This window comes from Tachypleus tridentatus, chromosome 3, assembly GCF_004210375.1.
Source record: "Tachypleus tridentatus isolate NWPU-2018 chromosome 3, ASM421037v1, whole genome shotgun sequence".
Taxonomy (NCBI): Eukaryota; Metazoa; Arthropoda; class Merostomata; order Xiphosura; family Limulidae; genus Tachypleus; species Tachypleus tridentatus.
In genome coordinates, this window is record NC_134827.1 from 71,168,566 (window position 1) to 71,189,535 (window position 20,970).

Below are 20,970 nucleotides of genomic sequence, written 5' to 3' on the forward strand. Positions count from 1 at the left end.
GGCATCAACATCTGTTTCTTCACAGAAAATTTTAAAAGATTAATCTACTTTAAAATCGTAATATGTTTTATTGAAGGAATGTGTTGTTTAGTCACTTTGTTCCATAAATACCCACTGTTTACTTACCTCTCAATGACAAACGTTGCGTAATCACTTCGTTAAATACATGAAGTACAAATAATATCCTGTATACACTTATATGTGAAAAGAGCTTGCGTTGCACTGACAGCACATGCCTTACGCAAGTCTTGTTGACAATCATGAATCAAACACGGTATTTCAGATTTTTAATACTGGAATTAATGGAAAATAATCTGAAACCCGATAGAGGTTTAATGGGAGTGGGGCAAAAGGTTTTGTCCCAGGGCCTTTTGAGACTTTGTTACGTCACTTAACAAAGTAATGTCTTAATTGCAACATAAAGGAATTACCACTACATATGAAACCGATTTCATTGTTATGGATAAGGTATTATTAAAATTAATTTACACTGTATAGCTTTTAGCAAAACATATACCTACAATGTGGCACATAAAACATAGTGGCAGCTTAAATAACAAAGAATGCATGTCTTTTTCTTATTCTGTGCCTTTTTCGACTGTGAAACTATATGTGCTCTCTGTAGTCTTCGTAAGGGATCGTACTGGGATAAATGACATTTTCTAGGGTAAGCGGTAATTTTATAGTCGTCGTATAATTAATAACAAATTTTAGAGATGGAACTCTGGAAATAATTAATTACTTTGTAGCTTTGTGACACAAGGGTGTTGTTAGCACTAATAGATTATTTGTAGAAACAGGTATTTATGAAGTATTCCAGGATTGATGGAAGTCATCCTACCAAACTAGATAGCTCTAGCCACACAGGACATGCATCTTTTTGGTTGGACTTTAGTTTCCAAGTTCAAGTTTTACAAAAGTTGAAGCTGAGTTGAAGCTTTCATTGATTGATTTTCCACAACTATATATCTCTTGTTTTGAATCAGTGTACTTCAGATGCAAAAAAAAATCTAAAGAAAAATATATTATGTCATGTCCTATTGTGGTGGACGTTGTCTATAAGAAAAGAAACTTAAGCCATTCATTAGCATTGATTCTGTTGTATATGTTCTAACTCACAAAACTCTCGGTTTTGAGAATTATTCGATAATAACGTTACTAGTTAAAACTGATTAGTTTACAAACTAAAGTTATATTTAGTGACTTAATTTGTTAGAAGACAAACATAAGTATTAACGCTTAGAATTATAAAAAGTAATCTATATATATATATATTTGATGAACTTTGGTTTGTAATTGTTACTATTTCTGCTGCAGACTGTATTCAAGTTATATTTTTTGTGTTTAAATAAAAGAACTAACGATTTTCGATGCTTTATATCAAGCAAGTAGTAACTGTATGTAAAATCAGTTTAGCATATAGATACTGAAATCTTATAAAAATTAAAATAAGATTTACTAACCCTCTATTTATATTAAAAGTTTTATTGCTAAATGCTATTTACAAAGAAAATTTTCTTTGTCATTTGCACCACTTGCGTGTTACGCTAAAATCTGCATTCAACTTTAGTGCCCAGTGGAGCTTTCACGATGAATAGACAGTTTAAAACCTTCATGTATATGTAATATATATATAGCATCTACGAATATTTCAAACCATTTACCTTACGTATGACACAAAAATGTCGATTTCTAGAATGAGATGAATAATTAATGAAACTATTGGAGACACCTGAAGGTACTCTAAGTTAAAAGCGCCACTTCAGAATTTAATTGGACGAGGTGTAGGGAGTATTTAGGCACCTGAAAATGTTCGGCTTTATAGTGGTTGAAATGTTAAATTGAACTACTTTTGGAGAATTTGCCTTATTATTTAACAAACATTAAAAAATAAGCAAAATACGACCTTCTTACATGTGTATTGTTTTTAAATAAGCACGTGATATCAAGATGGTTAGGGAGCAAATAACCATTTCTTGCCTAAAATGCGGCTCTGCTTTAAATAATAATAGATTAACGTGTTGTTATTGCTGCGAAACATTAATCGTGATTTTGTGTTTAAATTATTTACTAATTTACAAATAAATTATTTTAAGTAAAATTATGATTTGTATGAGCAATTATTTGTAAGTTTTATCTCAATACTGGAGTAGAAGTAGGAGAATATGAGACTTATATTGGGTATATTTATGTTCAAATCGGAATAAACAGTGCAATTAAAGAAACTTACAAGCACCAGTAGAGACAGGGGACACGGTAAAACAATTCACCTGGTATGAAGAAGAAAGAAAAGGAAAACAAAATAATTTATTGCCCGTCAAATAGGGAGGCATGGCAAAATACGTAAAAAATTGTGACTCGCTTAATGCGGAAAACACAAATGAAAAAATCAAAACAAAACAGAACCCATTATTACAGAATTTGTTTAACGAATGAAGGCTAAAAAATCTAAGCATATATGTTATTGATCCAGATTCATGACCTGAACTGTTTGTATTGAAAACGCAAAACTTCCAAAGACGGAAAATACATTTTATTGCAACAATAAAATTATTTTAAAAATAAAAACATTAAAGTTGCGAATAAAGGATTTTTAATATACTCGAAAATTAGAAAACGCGGTGTATCTTTTAACCAGTTGTAAACTGTAGAATTACACCCCCTTGTCCTCTGTAAAGAAGGATTTTCTAATTTGCAGCATATAAGTTCATGTTTAAAAGAGCATGAATGTTCAGTTCTCCACCACATAATTATGCTAAGACAGTATTACCTGGAAAGTCGTAAATGATCACACACCATGTCCGAAACAGTAATACGAACAGAGAAACACCAAATGAGAAATGTCTTTAAACGTATTCAATACGTATTCAATAATCCAATACTGGCTAAACATCGTCTAGATTTTCATTTTCTGGACAAAATAGGTCTTTATTGAGGTATGTAAGAAAACTAATACGCATAGATATCTCTGCTCATAACTTAAGACATAAGATGAGCTATTTATGCACAATTTTAAAAAACGCTAAAGAAAAAATAATTTCCCGTGCCAAGAAATCGAAACACTCTATCTGTTCTTCAGATTGTATGTTTGCTGTAACCCACCATAATCTAGTTATGAGAATACTGAGAACCAAAATCACAAAATATTTTACAATCTAAGTGACTGCCATAATTTGTATCTACTCCTTAAATATATTGTTAATTTATTAATATAAAGAGCATCTTTTCCTAAAATCTTCAAATGCTATATATATTTTCGCTTGCCCCTCGTGTCCTGAACATCACCTGAAAAATGGCTTAATGTTTAGCTATTTTTAAACACAAAGGATCAAATGTCGCTTTTCATGTAACAGTACACGTCAAATGGCCATATTTTCCACAGTTAAACCCCTGATTAAAATAATATATTTCTTTTTTCACTCGCTGATGAAGATTTTTGTCTTGTAACTGTTTCTTGCGAAAGCCGCTCTACATGGCAGATGTCACCACTATCTCTATGAAATTGCCACTCGTGCACAGCCTCGGTTTGACGATGAGCAGTTTGTCTTTTTTTCTTATCTGTCAAGGCGTGGTTCCCTTTCGTATGAGGCCTGGCATGGCCTAGCGCGTTAAGGCGTGCGCTTCGTAATCTGAGGGCGCGGGTTCGCGCCCGAGTCGCGCCAAACATGCTCGCCCTCCCAGCCGTGGGGGCGTTATAATGTGACGGTCAATCCCACTATTCGTTGGTAAAAGAGTAGCCCAAGAGTTGGCGGTGGGTGGTGATGACTAGCTGCCTTCCTTCTAGTTTTACACTGCTAAATTAGGGACGGCTAGCACAGATAGCCCTCGAGTAGCTTTGCGCGAAATTCCAAAACAAACAAACAAACAAAAATGGTAATGAAATTATTTTTTTTTCTTTTTCTCGATATTTTATATTGAAATACGTAATGAGTGCCAGAAATGTTTATTCTACCTAACACCCCTCTCCTATTCCAAAATAAAGTGAATAAAATCCAACTTATTTTTACTGAATTTCAAGTTTCAAGTTGTTTATTCTAAGTAAGAAAGTTAGTGGTGTTTGTCAGTAGACACGACAACGTTAGATGGGTTTTTATTCTTACGCCACAACGGCAGCACACCTCTCTTTTTGAATACAAATACAATTTTCTGACGTCATTTCTACCTAAATCCGGTCTGTCTTCTGTGCAGGAAATTATGTTACACAGTTGTCATTGATGCTAAAAAATATGATGCCACAGACATTATAACCGAGTACGCTGATTCCATATCTTTATAGGGACTGAAAGATGCGAACAAATAGACACAAACATAGCTTGCGTATTAAATGGAGCCTCTCTCACCAGGTGGAAAGTATTCGAACAAACTTAACATCTTGGTTCAGGCGAACTACTATTTCACATAAGGTTAGAGTTTCAAATTTTATTCGGAGGCTTCGTTTTTCATTTTGCGTAGCATCTTGCCTAGCGTATGTATATCTCCGGCTCTAGTAGTCAATGCTCATTATTGGTTGTGGCTGTAAGGTGTTCTGATTATAAGAGATGTGTAGGTCATTGTCTTCAGTTTTGTTCTTTTTGTCCACCGGTTTTTGTTGGTTTTTAATTTTGTACAAAACTACACAAGGGCTATCTGCGCTAGCCGTTCCTAATTTAGCATTGAATTAGCATTTTAATTGAGTGTGAGACTAGAGGGAAGGCAGCTAGTCATCACCACCCACCGCTAATTCTTGGGCTACTCTTTTACCAACGAATAGTGGGATTGATCATAACATTATAACGTCCCCACGGCTGAAAGGGCGAGCATATTTGGTGTGACGGGGATTCGAACCCGCCATCTTCAGCTTACGAGTCGAACGCCTTAACCCACCTGGCCATGCGGACCTATTACTATTTTTAAATTAATATTGCTAAAATAACAAGAATGCAATTTTTCTGCATTTATTCAGTCTTGTTAGGTCCATTATGGTGTTTTATTGTGGTTTTAAATGTCATTGTCAAGGTTTTTAATGTCAGTACACGAGGAATTTTCATGAAATATTAAATTCTATTATATATGTGTGTGAAATATATCACTTTCAAGAATGTGTGTTATATTATAAATGTTGCCTAGTAAGCGTTTTAAACTCCCACGTTTCCATTTAATGTGAAATGAAGCAAGGCCACCCAGAAATACCTGCTACTTACGTCACTGTGGGGTTTTTTCCTAGCCATATTGGATACATATTTTAGAAAATTGTAGTTTTTCTAAACCATTCATTAAAAGTAAAAAAGAATAAACAAACTGCTTTTTAGAAGAAACCTTTAACAAAGTGGTCTTTTCACTGAAAAATTACAAAAAAAACAACAACAAAAATTAACAATTGTTGTGATAGGTCACATCTTACAAAATAATTAATGTTCTACCAAATAACACTTTTCTTTGTTATGGCATAGGTGTGATGTTATATTACAATTGCTATTTATGGCACCATATAACACGAAGAATTTTTAATTTACTTATTAACAGTGCTTCCACGAGCCAGGCACCCAAGATTTGGGCTGTGTGGCAGACTATAATATATAACATCATTCAGGAATGAGTTAACATCATACTTTTAGCGTTTTCAGGCTGAAATGAAATTCCACACAAAGTTTTAAGAAAAAAAACCAGCAGATTTAGTGATGCTACTTAAGTTTTTTGACACATGCCAAGCTCCACCAAGGCCCAAACCCACCAACTAGTCACCAGAACTGTTGGTGATATATCATGCATTGTGAAAAAAAACAATAACGACAAAAATATCATGGCGCTGCAAGAAGGAGGATCAGGTAAGGGCTGAGAAGGACAGGAAACCAGAACCAGTGCCACACTTGGCTCCAACTGTGGTAAATAGGCTACTAGAAGTGAAAGCATAGATTGTTGCTGGACAAATGCCACCCCACAATCCAAGGACTCTGAAATCATATCAAAATTAAAACATGTTAAAAGTGGAGCCATATGCAAATGTCAGAGATATGGGTTGAAAATAAGTCTGCATTACGACCTAAAAGGTCTCAACATCAGATAAATTATGTTTGTAAAACCAGAGGTGAACACGACAAGCGAGCTAATGTGTAAGAAAGGAGGGAAAGAATGTTTCCAGAGAATCCTTCAGGATTTATGTGAAGATCCCTAAATAGGAGATGGATTGTTGGAAGGTATGAAAAAAGAATCATGAGTGTAAGATGGAAGTATGGGTTTGAGAAATGTGAGATTTCTACCTCCCCAAATGGATAAAATCAAATCCAACGGTTGTTTGTTATATGGACAGTCAGCCCCATGAAATGAGAGGGTGTATTGATATGAAACCGATGTGGGATAATCACATAATCACAGGGGAAAATCAAATTGATTTGGGGAGTATGATCATCCAGATCTGAAGGACACAAGTCTTGAGGTAATGGAGCAAGGTATAAAACATCACATATTTGAGAAATAAAGTCAGAAAACTGAAAAGAATTCCTAGGGAAGGTATGGAAAGGCACAACAAAGCAGGAGGTGGAAACAGGCAGTCAAAGTCCTCAGCAGCCTACCCATGTTCCACATATTCAGGAGGAAGTGGAGCACTGTCTGAAGATAAAGGTTGACACATTTAACGTTCAATCTCCCTGTGAATAAATATATACAAATTTCTGATGAGTCATCAGTACCTGAAGCCTGTAGTAAAGAGCTTCTTGAGTGTGAGACATCCAAAATGGTGATATTAACTTCAAAATTCATGTTATATTAGTTGAGAACAGCATTGGAAGTATGAAATAAATGTGACCAGAACCAGAGGAAGTGAACCTGAATGCTTTAAAATTTTGAGTATGTTAAATTTTAAATCATTTTGAAAAGTAATTAAGTCTAAAATATGAATCAAGACAAAAAAAGAAAGACATCCAAATACAAGCACTGCCAAGTGAAAAGTGATAGTTTGGTGGAGGTGTATAAATGGACTCACATGTGCCACATGAGTTTTGTATCCTGCTATTGGTGAAGAGTTGCATGACGATTTGCATAAGAGACATGTTGGAATCACTTGACTGCAATCAGGGGTGTGCAGAAGGCTTGTGGCATGCATAATAAAAAAAGGTTTGCATATTGAAGGCAGTAATTATTGAAAATAACTAATCTTGAGAGAGGAGGGAAATACCATAACAGAAAAGAGAATTCTGATATAGTGTGAATAACTAAAACCTCTTTAAATGCAGATTCTTTAAAAAGAATAGTGTACTAGAAAAGAGAGGAAGGAGTAACTTTGCATGTAAAATGTGAGCTACAGTCTATTCATGTTAAGGTTTCTGTTGGTAGCTATAAGAGGTTAAGGTTTTTAGTTTGAATTTGTTACAGACCATTAAATTAAATTAATGAGAAACTAAAGAGAGGTAAATAATGTTTTATGGGATATTTTAATTTTTGGCATATAAATTGGAAAATGGCTCTCAGTCGAATCACGACAAGAATAAGTTTTCAGAAACTGTTTGGGATGGTCCTCACCAATTGGTCATGGAATCTACTAGGAACAATGTTATTTTAAATTTATTGTTAAATGTTCATATAACAATGGTTGATATAGTAAAAATTGGGGAGCATTTGAGTGCAAGTTACAATTCCACAATAGGATTATATTTTTTGTTGCTTTATGGAGATAAGAAATGAGGAAATTTTGGTAACAAATTTCATAAAAGCAAATTCTGAAGAGAGGAGAGAAATTGTGTGCTGTGAATTGGAACATTGTAATTAGCTGGAAATACTAATGCAATGTGAAAAACTTTTAAATTAACTTTTAAACATTCAAGGAAGGCATATTCCGAAGAGATAAAAAAAAATGGCCGCAAGTAAAAAATCGAAGTAGACCATGGGATATTAGGATGTGATGACCAATCCCACTATTCATTGGAAAAAGAGTATCTCAAGTATTGATGGTAGGTTGTGTTGATTAGCTGTCTTTCCTTTAGTATATCACTGCTAAATTAAGAACAGCTAGTGCAGATAGTCTTCAAGTAGCTTTGCACAAAGTAAAACCACAAAGGGTATAAAGGATAAAATTAAAGAAAAGCATTATATATGTATGGGAGGTTTGGAGGACCATATAAAATCAAGATAGTAGGTCATATGGGGAACTGAGAAATAAAATATATGAAGAAAGGTTGACTGAAAATGTAAAAATAAATATGGCTTCATCAAATGTATTAAGGAAGAAAAATGTTAGAATGTGAGTAATGGCTTTGAATAATGATATTGGAAGGCTAATAATTATGGGAACCCTGACCAGTTAAGAAAACATTGGGAAGTAGAAAGAACGATAAAGTATTACAGGCAGATAATATTTATTCAGGTGTTTGTAAAAGGTTATGGACTGGATATGTTAGCTACTTATATTATTTTTATTTATCAGTCCTTGATTATTTTGCAGGTGACAAAAGATGGAAAGTTGGCTAATATTACTCCACTTTTCAAAGTAGGTGATAAAAATTGACCCAGAAATTACAGACCTATTAGTCTTTGTTAGTTTTAGAAAGATTTTTTGCAAAGTCTTTTCTTATTAATCTTTTTATATTTTTTGAAGATAATAGTGATTATGTACACATGTGGATTTGGAGTCTAGATTTTGTGTAGCATTTGAGAGGGTGTCACATAAAACACTTGATGAAAATTTTCTTTAAAGCTGTAGAGGATAATTTGGCTCATAGAGTAGAAAATTTTCTGTGTGGAAGAAAGTGGAAGATTGTTTGTTATAAATGAAGTTCACTAAAGCTGGGCTCATATCACATGTTGTACCTCAGGATTCCGTGTTAGGACCATTGCTCGCTTTTGATTTATATCAGTAATACAGTTAAAGGAATGGTCAATAGTGTGTTTAAATTTGATGATTGACTTTAAAGTTTTAGATGTTGCTGACCATAAGAAGAATTCTACTGTTTTACCAAAGGATTTCAATTATTTGATGAATTGAGCAAATAAATGGCAGATGGCTTTTAATTATAAATGCAACATAATTTATCTAGAATATCATAATTTCACTTATAAATATAATTGTGATGGAGATAATCTTAACAGTGTTGTGGAGTAAAAAGATCTTAAGCCATCCAAGCAAATAGGATTTGAGATTGTATCTACACAAGTAGTGAATACACGTCTAAAGAGTTATAATGCCATTGTATGGGTCATTTCTTAGGCCATGTTTAGAGTATTGTGCTGTGCTCCTTATCTCAGAAAAGACATATTAGAATAGCTTAAGATATCTGAACTAGGTTTTTTTTCATGAAAAAGAAGAGTTAGAGGGGATCAGATTGAGGATGTTTAAAGATGTTAAGGGAATCCATAGAGTTAATGCATCATCTTTTTTCATATTTAATGGTGGGAGTGGTAATATTAGGGGTCACATATAAATTTTGACAAAAAGAAGTCGTTTTCAACCAAGAAATCTTTATTTTTCTAACAGAGTGGTTGACCTATGGAATGGCTTGCTTTTTATTGTGGTGGATTTAATTAATTTAAGGAAGTTTAATTGAAAGCTTGATAATTACTTTAATAAGAGCTGGCTTATAGGTGTTGTTTTGGCTGGTGAGTTAATTTAATTTTGTTGATAGGACGACCTTGATAAGCCAAAAGGTCCACTGTCCTTTACTGTTGTTATATTATGATCAAAAATATGATTCTGGTTTCAGAAAAGAACTGTAGCATTATTACACTGTCATAAGAAGGTGAAACATTTTATAGATAAAAGAATTAAAGGAATTTGATAACATTGCTAATAACATATGAAGAAAAACTTTTATTCAGGGTGATGGTTAACAAAGCATTAAAAGTAGTTTGCTATAATAAGCTACCTCACAAAATGGTTCAAGATTATACTAAGTATGATGCCACAGGTTGTGATATAATAATGTGAGATCATCCCATTTCCACAGTAAACTCTGCCATCATTGAATTTAATTTCATTTTCTGCAAAACTTCTTCGACATGTTCTTTGATTCCAGTTTTGTTTTTAATGTTTTATGGAAACAAAGACAACAGGATCATTCTGTCTTTTAATTCTTTCTCTTGTTAACTGTTGACATATATATATATATATTTAAATGTTAAACAGTTTTTGTATAAGTACATTAGCCATTAATTAGGAATAAATCAACTAACATTTGATGTCTTTATTACTTTCTCTGTTTTTTTACATTTATATTTTGATCTTAGGTATAAAGAAGTACATGAAACTCTGTTGTGGAAAGCAACTTCCAAGTTGCTTTATTTTAACATCAGCATCTTCTTTTATAAAAACAAGTGACAGTAGATCTTGGGAACCAAAAAGTAGTGATCTATTTGGTAAAAGAACCTGCAAGTGGAAATGACTCAAAACAATATCAGGGTCTCTGCAGCATAGATAAATTTTACAGTTGTGTAATGTGCAGCAAAAGGTTTTTGAGAATCAGAGACTTGAAGAAACATGAAAAGATACACGATGAGAAAAAAAGAGAGGATACACACTGCAGAGAAAACATACGTTTGTATAATCTGTGGCAAAGAGTTTGGAAGAAATAGCAACCTAAAAGTCATTATATTACTACCACAGAATATAATCATATTGTACTACATTGTGAAGGGCCTGGATGTGGTAAAGATCTAAAATCACATCATATGATATAGAACTGCTGAGGTGCTATATAGATGTGATGTATGCAGTTGGTAATTGTTGAATTGTTTTTACCCAGGAAAATGCAAGAGTTGAGATAATACATGTTTATGAGGTGTATGATAAGAAATATGAGAGCCAAATATAAGAAATATCACCGTGTAGAAAATAAAATTTTATTTATAATGGCCATATGTTCTGGGGTGAGAAAATATCTCCTTGTGGGTACCAGAATTTTCAATTCTTTTTGTTTAGTATATAATTGAAAGTTTATGTTTTAGTGGAAATAGATAATTTTTTTATATACATAATGCATCACCATTACAGTTAGGTTAGTTTACATAGCCTTTACAGTGTTTTATTGTGTCAGTTGTGTTTCATTTCTTCAGAGAAACTAAGGTAACATACTTATTTTGATTTAATATCAGTTTTAGGTATCTTGCAGGTTAATTTGTTTCTTTGTTTTCTTTTTCTTTTTTCCTATTACTTTCCAGTGATTGAACTATTTGTGTACATAATTTTAGTTGTGTTAGCTATATGAAACTTTGAAAAGGTTTCCAATAATAAACACAATAACTATGGTAATTGTTATTGGATAGTTATAGTGTATCTTGTTTCTCTCCTTGCATATGTGTAAGCTGTGAAATTTAAATACATAAAGTTTTATCCATATGTAATTTTATATACAGATGAAAATATTGTTAACTTTACACAACTTCATAATTTTGTTTGACTTACTGAGGAACTTAGGGGATATAAATGTATCTTGTAACAGCTGACATTATTTGGAATAATTTTTGTGACTTAAAATAATTTGGGTATTAATTGTTTAGTATAATAATCTAAAGAGAACAAGGGATCTTTTGGCTCATCTAAGCCATTCAATCTACGTAACTAAACTTTGAAATAAAAATATTTATTCAGTCTTTATGTCAGTATTTACCAAACCTTCCTTTAAACTTCCTTAAATTTAGTGCATCTGCCACATCTTAAGACAACTTACTCAAAAGACCAAAAACCCTGCTAGAAAAATAAAACCATTGTAGCTGAAGATGACTCTAACATTGCAAAAATTTATATTTGTGCTCCCTAGTCCTGTTATAAAGAACAAGTTGTGTTAAAACTCATATGCATTTATTTGTCTACTTGCCAAGTAATCAAAATCCATTTGTAAAGCAGAAACTTGATAGTCAGCAACATACAAAATCTTAATGTAATCAACAGATTTAAGTAATTTATTAATTCATCATTTATATATGTAATTAATGTAAATCAGAATGATGAAGGTTCTAACAAGTGAACTCAGCTTGAATGAACTTCATTTATAACAACCCTCTACTTTCTTCCATATAGCCAGTTTTCTACTGAATGGGCCAACTTATCCTCTAAAACCTTAGAAATTTTTTTCTAAATCATGTAACATCATGCCAGATGCTACCTGAAAATCTAGGTATATCAAATCCACAAGTAGTAACCTCTCCAAATAATGTAAAAAAGATTAATAGTGGAATAATTTTCTCCAGTGATACCATGCTGACCATCCAACATAATTTTAAAATTGATTAAATGAACTTGGAAAACATTTTTTTATCAGACATTCTAAAGCCAACAACAAATGATGTAAAACTATTAGGTCTGTAATTACCGGAAAAGTTTTTATCACCTACCTTGTGAAGAGAAGTAATATTAACCAAGTACCAATTCTTTCACACCTGCTCATTATTCAAGGACATAGAACAAATAATAAAAATTGCTCACATATCCAATTCTTATCCTCTTTCAAAACCCTTGTATTAATATTATTTGGCCTAGATTCTTTATCATTTAAGTTGTATCTGCAGAAATAATGAATACAAGTCTAAAGAGGTTATAACTTAAGAGGCCATTTCAAATATTAATTCAGTCTTGGGCTTGTTACTATAGGAAGACAGAATATTTGGAAATGATTCAGAGATATATTACAAGAATGATGCCTGGGATGGGGGGAATGTCATACAAGATTCTGAAATATCTCAAATTGTTTTCTCTTGAAAAAGAAGAGTAATTGGGGTGATCACATTGAAGTGTTTAAGATTGTAAATGAAATTGAGAGTGTTGATGCATAATCTGTTTTCGTATTTAATATTAAGAATAGTAGTACCAGGAGACACAGATATAAGTTTGGGTAAGGTAAGAGTCATCTTCAGCTAAGATTGTTTCATTTTTCTAACAGGGTAGTTGGGCTTTGGAATGGGTTGGATTCAGATGTTGTAGAGGCAGAAAAATTAAAATAATTTAAGGAAGAGCTTGATAAGCATATAACTGATAACAGGCTGATTTTAAATATTTTTTTATTTTTCAAGTTAATTTACTTAAGAGTGTGGAGCAGCCAAAATGGACCAGTATGTCCTATGTTGTCCCAAAATGTTATGAGAAAAAAAAGTGAAAACAAATTCATAAATTTTACAAAGAGTTATTTGAATATTATAGATATAAAATCTGTACATATTCTTAACTGAAATGACAGTGAATATATATTTCCCACCATTTTAGTCCAAATATTATGTACAAACCTGTGAAATTATAAATCTAAAAAGTTTTGGACATGTGGCAAGTGTAATTAACTTCAGAGCTTTTATGATACTGTGTAATACTAAAGATAAATAAGAACAATATTGTGAACTGTATGTTATTAGTTGTAATTTGATTTAAATTGTCTTATTTCTGACTCCAGAGACTTACAAAAATAGCCATTGTGAAGATCACTTTCCTGCATATCATATTTTTATACAACAATGTCAAAAATTAAACAGTCAAGATGTATTTGACAAGATTGTTTAACCATAAAATGCCAACATTAAATTTCAGTCATTAAGAACAGATGATATGGAGTCACAGTGACCCCACACTGACATTCTAGGGTTAAAAGGAAATTATACAAAAAGTTAAATCTAATACCCTACAATAAATCAAATATTTGTGTGTGTGTGTGTGTGATAAAATGTTTTGTAGAAGAAGCAACATTAAAAGGTGTAGGATTTTGGAAGGAATAGTCACCTAAAAGAACATTAGAGGATGCACACTGGTGGTAAACAATAAACTCATTTAGTGTGGAGCAAGTATTTGAAAGAAATAGTATCATAAAAATAAATCATATGATACACTAAAGAAAAACCATGCAGCTGTGTAGTAAGTGGCAAAGAACATGTAAGCTTTAAAATACATGAGAGGAAACACACCAAGTGTGAATTATAGGAACATCAAGTGTGCAGTTGTTTGTTCAAATGTGAGATTATACAAAGTGGATAAAAATATTGAAATTATACAGTATGTTGCAAAGAATTTGTTGGAAGTTTTTGATTGAATTTGCATCAGATGATTTCTGTGGAAATGGCCAGGTAGTGTAGCAAAGAAACCAGAATAAGTTTTAGTTGTGTCATATTGAAGAATTTAAACAAGTAGTAGTTATCTGAAATAATGATATGACTACCATAAAAAGTACGGATTTGAAAAATGTTAAGAAAAGTTTTTTTATGGTAGTAAATTCACATACAATAATTTATTAGCATAATCAAGTGATTTTATTTTTGGAGAACATACTACAAGTTTCATTGTACTCACTAAAAAAATAACCACTTCATAATGCTTTTAAACCTTCATCTGTGAATTTATTATTGTTTTAGCCTACAATGCTTCCATACACTAAGTTCTTATGGAACATGAGAAAATTAAATACGTCCTAAAGTAAAACAAAAAACTGTTTATTAATGATGCATTTCTTTAGTGTAACGGAAAAATTTCCTGAAGAAACATTTAAACAAATATCACTTTATTCATAGTGGGAAGAAATAATACAATTATAGTATATCTGAAAAATGACACTGAATTATTCACGTTAAAAAAACAACGTACTCTTGACATGAGTTTAGCAAAAGCTTTGGGAGCAGTGTTTAACTTTGATTATTATTTGATTTCACAATACCTATCCATATGCTTATGAAACAACTAGTGAAAACAAATATTGTCAAGATGTTATGCTGTGGATAAACCACACAGTTATAATGTGTGGAAAACAGGACTTTTTAAAATTTTGATACCAATAAATAAAGTTAACTGCACTGTAAAAAAACAACTTCATTTGTGCAGTGTGTGGTAAATAATTTAATGTTATGCGATTCTTTAAAATATATAAAATAATTATATTGGCTTGATGATAAAAGTCTACACATGATTCTGTAGATATTTTTCTTTTATAGCCACTTAGTTAACATTTAGAATTGTGAATATTTTACAAGAAATAGATTTTTTTGTTGAAAAAGGTTAAAGTAGAGGAAGCTACATTGGCAACTTTTATGTAATGTTGGGTTGAAAACAGCATCTCAAGATAGTAGTGCTCATCTTCATTAGGTTAAACATTGTGAGTTGTAGAGGGCAATGTAGAAAAAAGACCAGATTGAGTGATATCATAGGAGTTTGCACCTTCCTTCTAAATTACATTTTACAACTCACCATGCCTAATGTGATGAAGACGTGCTCACAATGCAAGATTTACACCTTATTTCAAGATTAACAGTCATTAAACCTTCTAATTCAGAAGTACAGATATGCTACATAATAACATATATTTATCTTTGACTTTTCAGATTTATATGATCATAAAACATAGTACATTACACCATCGTTAAAACCTTTCCTTATATGTATAAACTGTTGTTTGCCTACCTGTTATTAACAATTTAATTATGTAAATGGTGACATTAATAGAGTCTATATAAGTTTAAAATATTATAGTCTTGTTTGTGTATTGAAATTGTTCAAGGAACTTTATTATACAGTGGGGCAGTGTTGTGACAATGCTTCACATATCTTAATTTGCATATTTGAATTGTTTTCTACAGGGAGATTTGGCATGAAGTAATGATGCCTAGAAACTTTCACTATCCAATTTACATTTAGAATTTTCATGAGATTTGAAAAAAAAGTGATGTGTAAAAACACCAGAATTAATCAGCTATTTAGTGAGTTAGGCAGTTAGACAGAGAATTATTTGGGTGTTAAATCAGTTAGTGCTATAAATTTTGAATTTATTTCAACAAAGTAGAAACATTTTAGTTTAATTTGTGAGTTAGGTCTAGACTGTAGGTCTTGTATGTTAATATCTAAGAAACAAATCAGCCCTGTTATGGTTAAATAAACTGAACTCAGCAGCAGCTTTACCAAAGAGTAAATAATAATCTACTTAATCATAAAAATAATTTTGAAAGTATGTATAATATTCCTTAAATCCAAAGTCTTTGTTTATTTTTTTAAATTTCCTATGGTCTTATTTGCAACGTGTTTAATCTAATTGAGGTAAGTTCTTAACCTAGACCTGAAATGATACTTTTAGCAGCTACGTTGGTTAACGAAAGTTATCCATTCAAAAACTGTAGATGTTACATTATGTCTTACCTGATTTTATGACTTTCATATGGTTTGGTTTAAATTAAGTACAAAGTTACACATTGGGCTACCTGTGCTCTGCCTACCATGGTATCAAAACTTGGATTTTCATGGTGTTAGTTCACAGACATATTGCTCTGTCACTTGGGAACCTTTCATATGGAACACAGGTTACTGAATTTTAGTTTAATGCTTTCTGATTAGTAAGTTACAGAAAACAGGTACTATGAAAGCAGTTTTTTTGTGTTCTTTCATTAGGTTTGTTTTAACATTTGAGAAAGGTAATTAGTTTTCCCATTTAAGAAATTTACAGTTTGCATGAAAGTCAAGTTTTTGTTTTACTGTTTTCTACCATCTGATGAAGAGCAGTTCCTTTTAACTCTGTTTCAAAACCAGTTTATTTTAATATATTGATTATTTTACATCTTTCTAGAAGATTTTTTGGGAAGAACAAATATCAACCACTGTCATATAGATGCTGAGAAAGTTTATTCTATGAAGCAACTGCTTTGCAGGTTTCATTAGAGAACTTCAGTAAACCAGCATTAAGATAACTTGGATGCTCAAAAATGGAGTCATTCATCCTTCAGTGAGTACTAGGTTGATATTAGTAGTAACCATATGAAAGAAAGGAAATAGAGAAATTCTTTGTGGAGTTCAGGATGAACACATTAATGACATTGATGTATTTCTGTTGCTGAGCACAGAAATATTTTGATGAGTTGTAAAGATCCCACTTAATTCAATAAATAACACCTCTGGCAGTTTGAGCAAAAACAGTTTCCAATAACAGAGAAGACTTGTGTGTATTTTATTGCTGATGGAAGTCAAATTATGGGCCAGACTTTCTTAAGTGTCTAATTTGCTGTCATCATTGTTTTGGGGCACGTTTTTCTGATTACATACCTTACACAAGCATATAATAATTTCTAAATGATATACAGTTAACAGAGCTTTCCAAACTTATATAATATGTTTATTTTATTTTTCCAGCAGACCAAGGATATAAATAATTTCAAGGTGTTAAAAGTAGCATGTCACCAGCAGAGAAATTTAATTTTAAAGCAATAACTTAAATACACAAACTGTAAGTATGACTCAAGCCTCTACTGTGGTTAATTGCCAAGCGTGTTAAGGCGTTCGACTTGTAATCCGAGGGTAGCAGGTTCGAATCCCAGTTGCACCAAACATGCTCGCCCTCCAGGCATGGGGGGCGTTATAATGTAACAGTCAATCCCACTATTAGTTGGTAGAAAAGTAGCCCAAGAGTTGGCAGTGAATTGTGATGACTAGCTGCCTTCCCTCTAGTCTTACACTGCTAAGTTAAAGATGGCTAGCACAGATAACCCTCATGTAGCTTTTTGCGAAACTAAAAACCAACCAACTTGTTTATAAAATATTAAAGTCGTTTTGAAATGTATTAAGTAGGAAAAGACTTTATATTAAAACAGACATCTGGGAATACCTCTGTATATAATTTGAGTCAAGGACTCAACAGCTTGTTTTTACTAAAAAATAACTAGAAATAAGCCTTAAGGAGCTGTTTGTTGGTTCGTATGCTAGGAGCATGTTCAGTTGAAGAATTTTATGCGGGTAGGCTAAATTAGGGACGAGTAGCGCATATAACCCTCGTGTAGCTTTGCGTGAAATTCAAAAACAAAAAAAACAATTTATAAAGTCCAAGACATATGCTATTGTGAAACCTAAAATTTGAGTCATTACAACAAACCATGCAAATAGTTTACATTATGCTGATAAATGGATACCAAATACAACAAAAGAAGAGTTTAGAGAAAATAAGTTTGATTGTCAAAGATAAGAGTTTAAAGGTATGTAACCTCTGGCAATTTTTTGATGAATAAAGATATGAAAAGAGTCTATATCATTGCTAGAACCCATTCATGTGAAGTGCCTGATGTCTGATACAATCAGTAATTCCAAGAACCAAGATTATTTACATCTTATACAATAAATATATTTGGAAATCCTAGCCATTCAACTAGCTGCAGAGATTATTTTACTGCTTTCATTTTTGAAAGGTTATAGAGTAATAGTGTAACACTGTACTTACTAAGTTCCAGAAAAAAACTCAACAAGTTGTATATTCTTTATTCTAGACAATAGTCCTGGATATCATGGAACTCCTAATGATTGACTTTGGTAATTTTTAAGTAATCATTGTATCTATAAACACTTGCCCAAACAGTTACTGATACATTCATTAAACAATGGTTATCCAGACATTCAGAGGAGATGCACATTGACCAAGGAACAAACGTTAACAACCATCTGTCTGCTAATTTATTTAGGTTACTTGATGTAGTGAAGACACAAACTTCACCTCCTCAGTACGATAGTTTGGCCGAATGACTCAGGCTTGTACAAGCTGCAAAGTGTCTGCTTAAGTTTGTGAACTTGGATCATACCAAATGGCAAACCAACTTTAGGATGCAAAGATGGCATACTGTGTAACAGAGCTGCAATATCCTGGCTATTCTCCAAACATATTAATGTTTATTCCCAGTTTGCTCTAACCCCAACAGCTGTTGAATTGCTGGAATGTCTACAAGAATGTGTGAAATGTTTGCAGTCTATGCTAGTCTGTAATGTATGAATTTGCATGTTCACAGAATACCAGTTTTAATTAGAAATATGTAGTAGTTGCAGTGTATTTCAGCAGCAAGCAAACCATCAAACTTAGAGTTGAAGAGATTTGTTGGTAGAGTAAATCACATTGAACGAGATAATGTCCATTCCAGCAGGCCTTGGCCAGGAGGCAGGATGTAAATGAGTCAAAGGATTAGATGATGATAAGATTACTGATGAGTTTTGTTATATAAAAGCAAAAGCAGCAGAAAGCAACCTCAAAACATACCTGACTGTTTATGAATAATCAATTAAAGAAAAAAATGTCATCTCAATAAGTAAACCATGTAAATACATAGCTAGAACAACTCCACCCTTACTCAGTGCAACTGTGAGTCAACAATTAGAAAGATGAGTTTCCATAGATGAATCACAGAAAGTGAACTACAATTTTTCTGATACATCTATTGTGTTTAAATTATATTGAAATTCATTACATTTATACAATTAATTTTAGTACTTGAAAGTACTTTTTGAGCTCTTGGGTAGAATTTCATGATTATATGTTTGCACAATATTATTTTGATTTACTTAGGCTGGTACGCAAAATGTCTAAAAAGGGGGTTTTAACTTGTGAGATTAAAAGCCAGCATTGTGCACAATTATCATGCTAATACTATGGGGTCTTTGTTTGTTTTGAATTTTGCGCAAAGCTACTCGAGGGAAGGCAGCTAGCACAAAATCCAGGGTTTAGCTGTCAATCCACTGCTATCAGTAGAACCTGAGAATAAATTAGAACAAATCATAGTTAGTACCTCAGATACTATAAGAATTAGAGGAAATACCTAGATGTTGTAATCTCATCCCATCCTGATGGAATGCATCTATTGCCAAAGCCAAATAGTAAGGTACTGGGAGACCAAACTGTCAGTAGTTGAGTGTAAAAGAAACAAAAAAAAATTTTTTTACGATCGTTATGAGGTCAATCAACTGAAACACCATAAAGAGATTACAGATTAAATGTTGTTTTATTCAATGAAACCTTTGATCATTACATAGGATATAGATTAAGCAAATGAAATCTGACAATTTTCAGATAAAGAAAAGTACTTTTTAATCTTACAACCAAAATTACTTTGCACATTGGATAGTTAATATTCTGAAAGATAAAATTTCATGAGTAAATCTTTAGTAACACAAAATCTTAATACTTTACATAAAAACCTGATATTTTGTGTGTGAAAGCCTCGTAATGATTACTAATGATCTGTAAAATACAGAAAAGGTAAGTGTACTGTTGTGGATACTTGCACGGTTATGAGCCAAGTGATCTCCGTCCAGCCCATATTGGTAATTGTTAAGTTTGCTACATTTTATCTTCAAAGTTATTACTGTTGTTAATTGTGGTTAAACACAAAGGTACATAATGGGCTTTCTGTGCTCTCCCTGCATCAAAACCCAATATTTAGCATTGTAAGTCTGCAGACATAGCACTCTGTCACTGTGGGATATCTTCAAAGTAAAACATAATACTAAATAATTCAAATAATCAAAGTAACTCCTTTTTTTTAAATCAGTAATAAAATTTCAAGCAACTAAAAATAAGATGACAAATCCTTTGACAAAAACCAACAGTTGAAATACCTTAAAATAATGACGATTACAAAATTGATGGTTGGAACATCTTGAAACAATGACAATTCTAAAAGAGGCAGCTGCAACACAATGAAACAATAAAAGTTCTAAAACAAATAGTGAAGTCTCAATTTTGGGTAACATTCTTTGACTGAACATCAAACATGTGATCAGACATAATATTATCACTTTCTTTGTAGCTTTTTCCTGTAACTTCCATGTGAACTTTAATTAAAGCCACTGGAAGCAAGACTTTCAGAATGTAGTCAAGATTTTCCTGAAAAACAAAAAAATATTTTCTTTCAACAATGCTGTATATAAAAATCATGAATATGTTTTACAACATACATTACTGATGAAACTTGTATGTAAAGCTTTAGAAGTTTTATAGTTTTTTGCATTGAGTTATGATATAACTTAATTATAAATATTTAAATACTGGGTTGCTTACATGCTACAACAAAAACTGTAATAGGGCATGGCAACACTAAATCTTATTTTCATGATACTTCTTTTGAAATTCTGATTCACTTAGAAAAAAAACAGCTACTTATGACCACAGCTATTATTAGATATGATGTTCATTTTGTCCAAGTTGTTCTACATAGGTTGTTTTCATGTTCAAAATTACAGAGGCTTGTCACTACTATTTATCAGATATTGATATGCATAACAAAGCTTTATGAAAGAAGCACTGACCA

At 32.2% G+C, this 20,970-nt stretch overlaps 1 protein-coding gene across 5 annotated transcripts in view; it reads right to left on the reverse strand.

Annotated features, from left to right (window-relative positions):
• Positions 1 to 19,643: 19,643 nt before the first annotated feature.
• Positions 19,644 to 20,970, reverse strand: part of LOC143247130 (uncharacterized) — a 73,207-nt gene continuing 71,880 nt past the window's right edge. For all 5 annotated transcript variants that reach the window (XM_076494689.1, XM_076494690.1, XM_076494688.1 and 2 more), the window contains one exon: positions 19,644 to 20,546. In XM_076494689.1, coding sequence (XP_076350804.1) covers positions 20,397 to 20,546 — 150 coding nt within the window. In that variant the 3' untranslated portion in view covers positions 19,644 to 20,396. The remainder of the gene's footprint in view (positions 20,547 to 20,970) is intronic.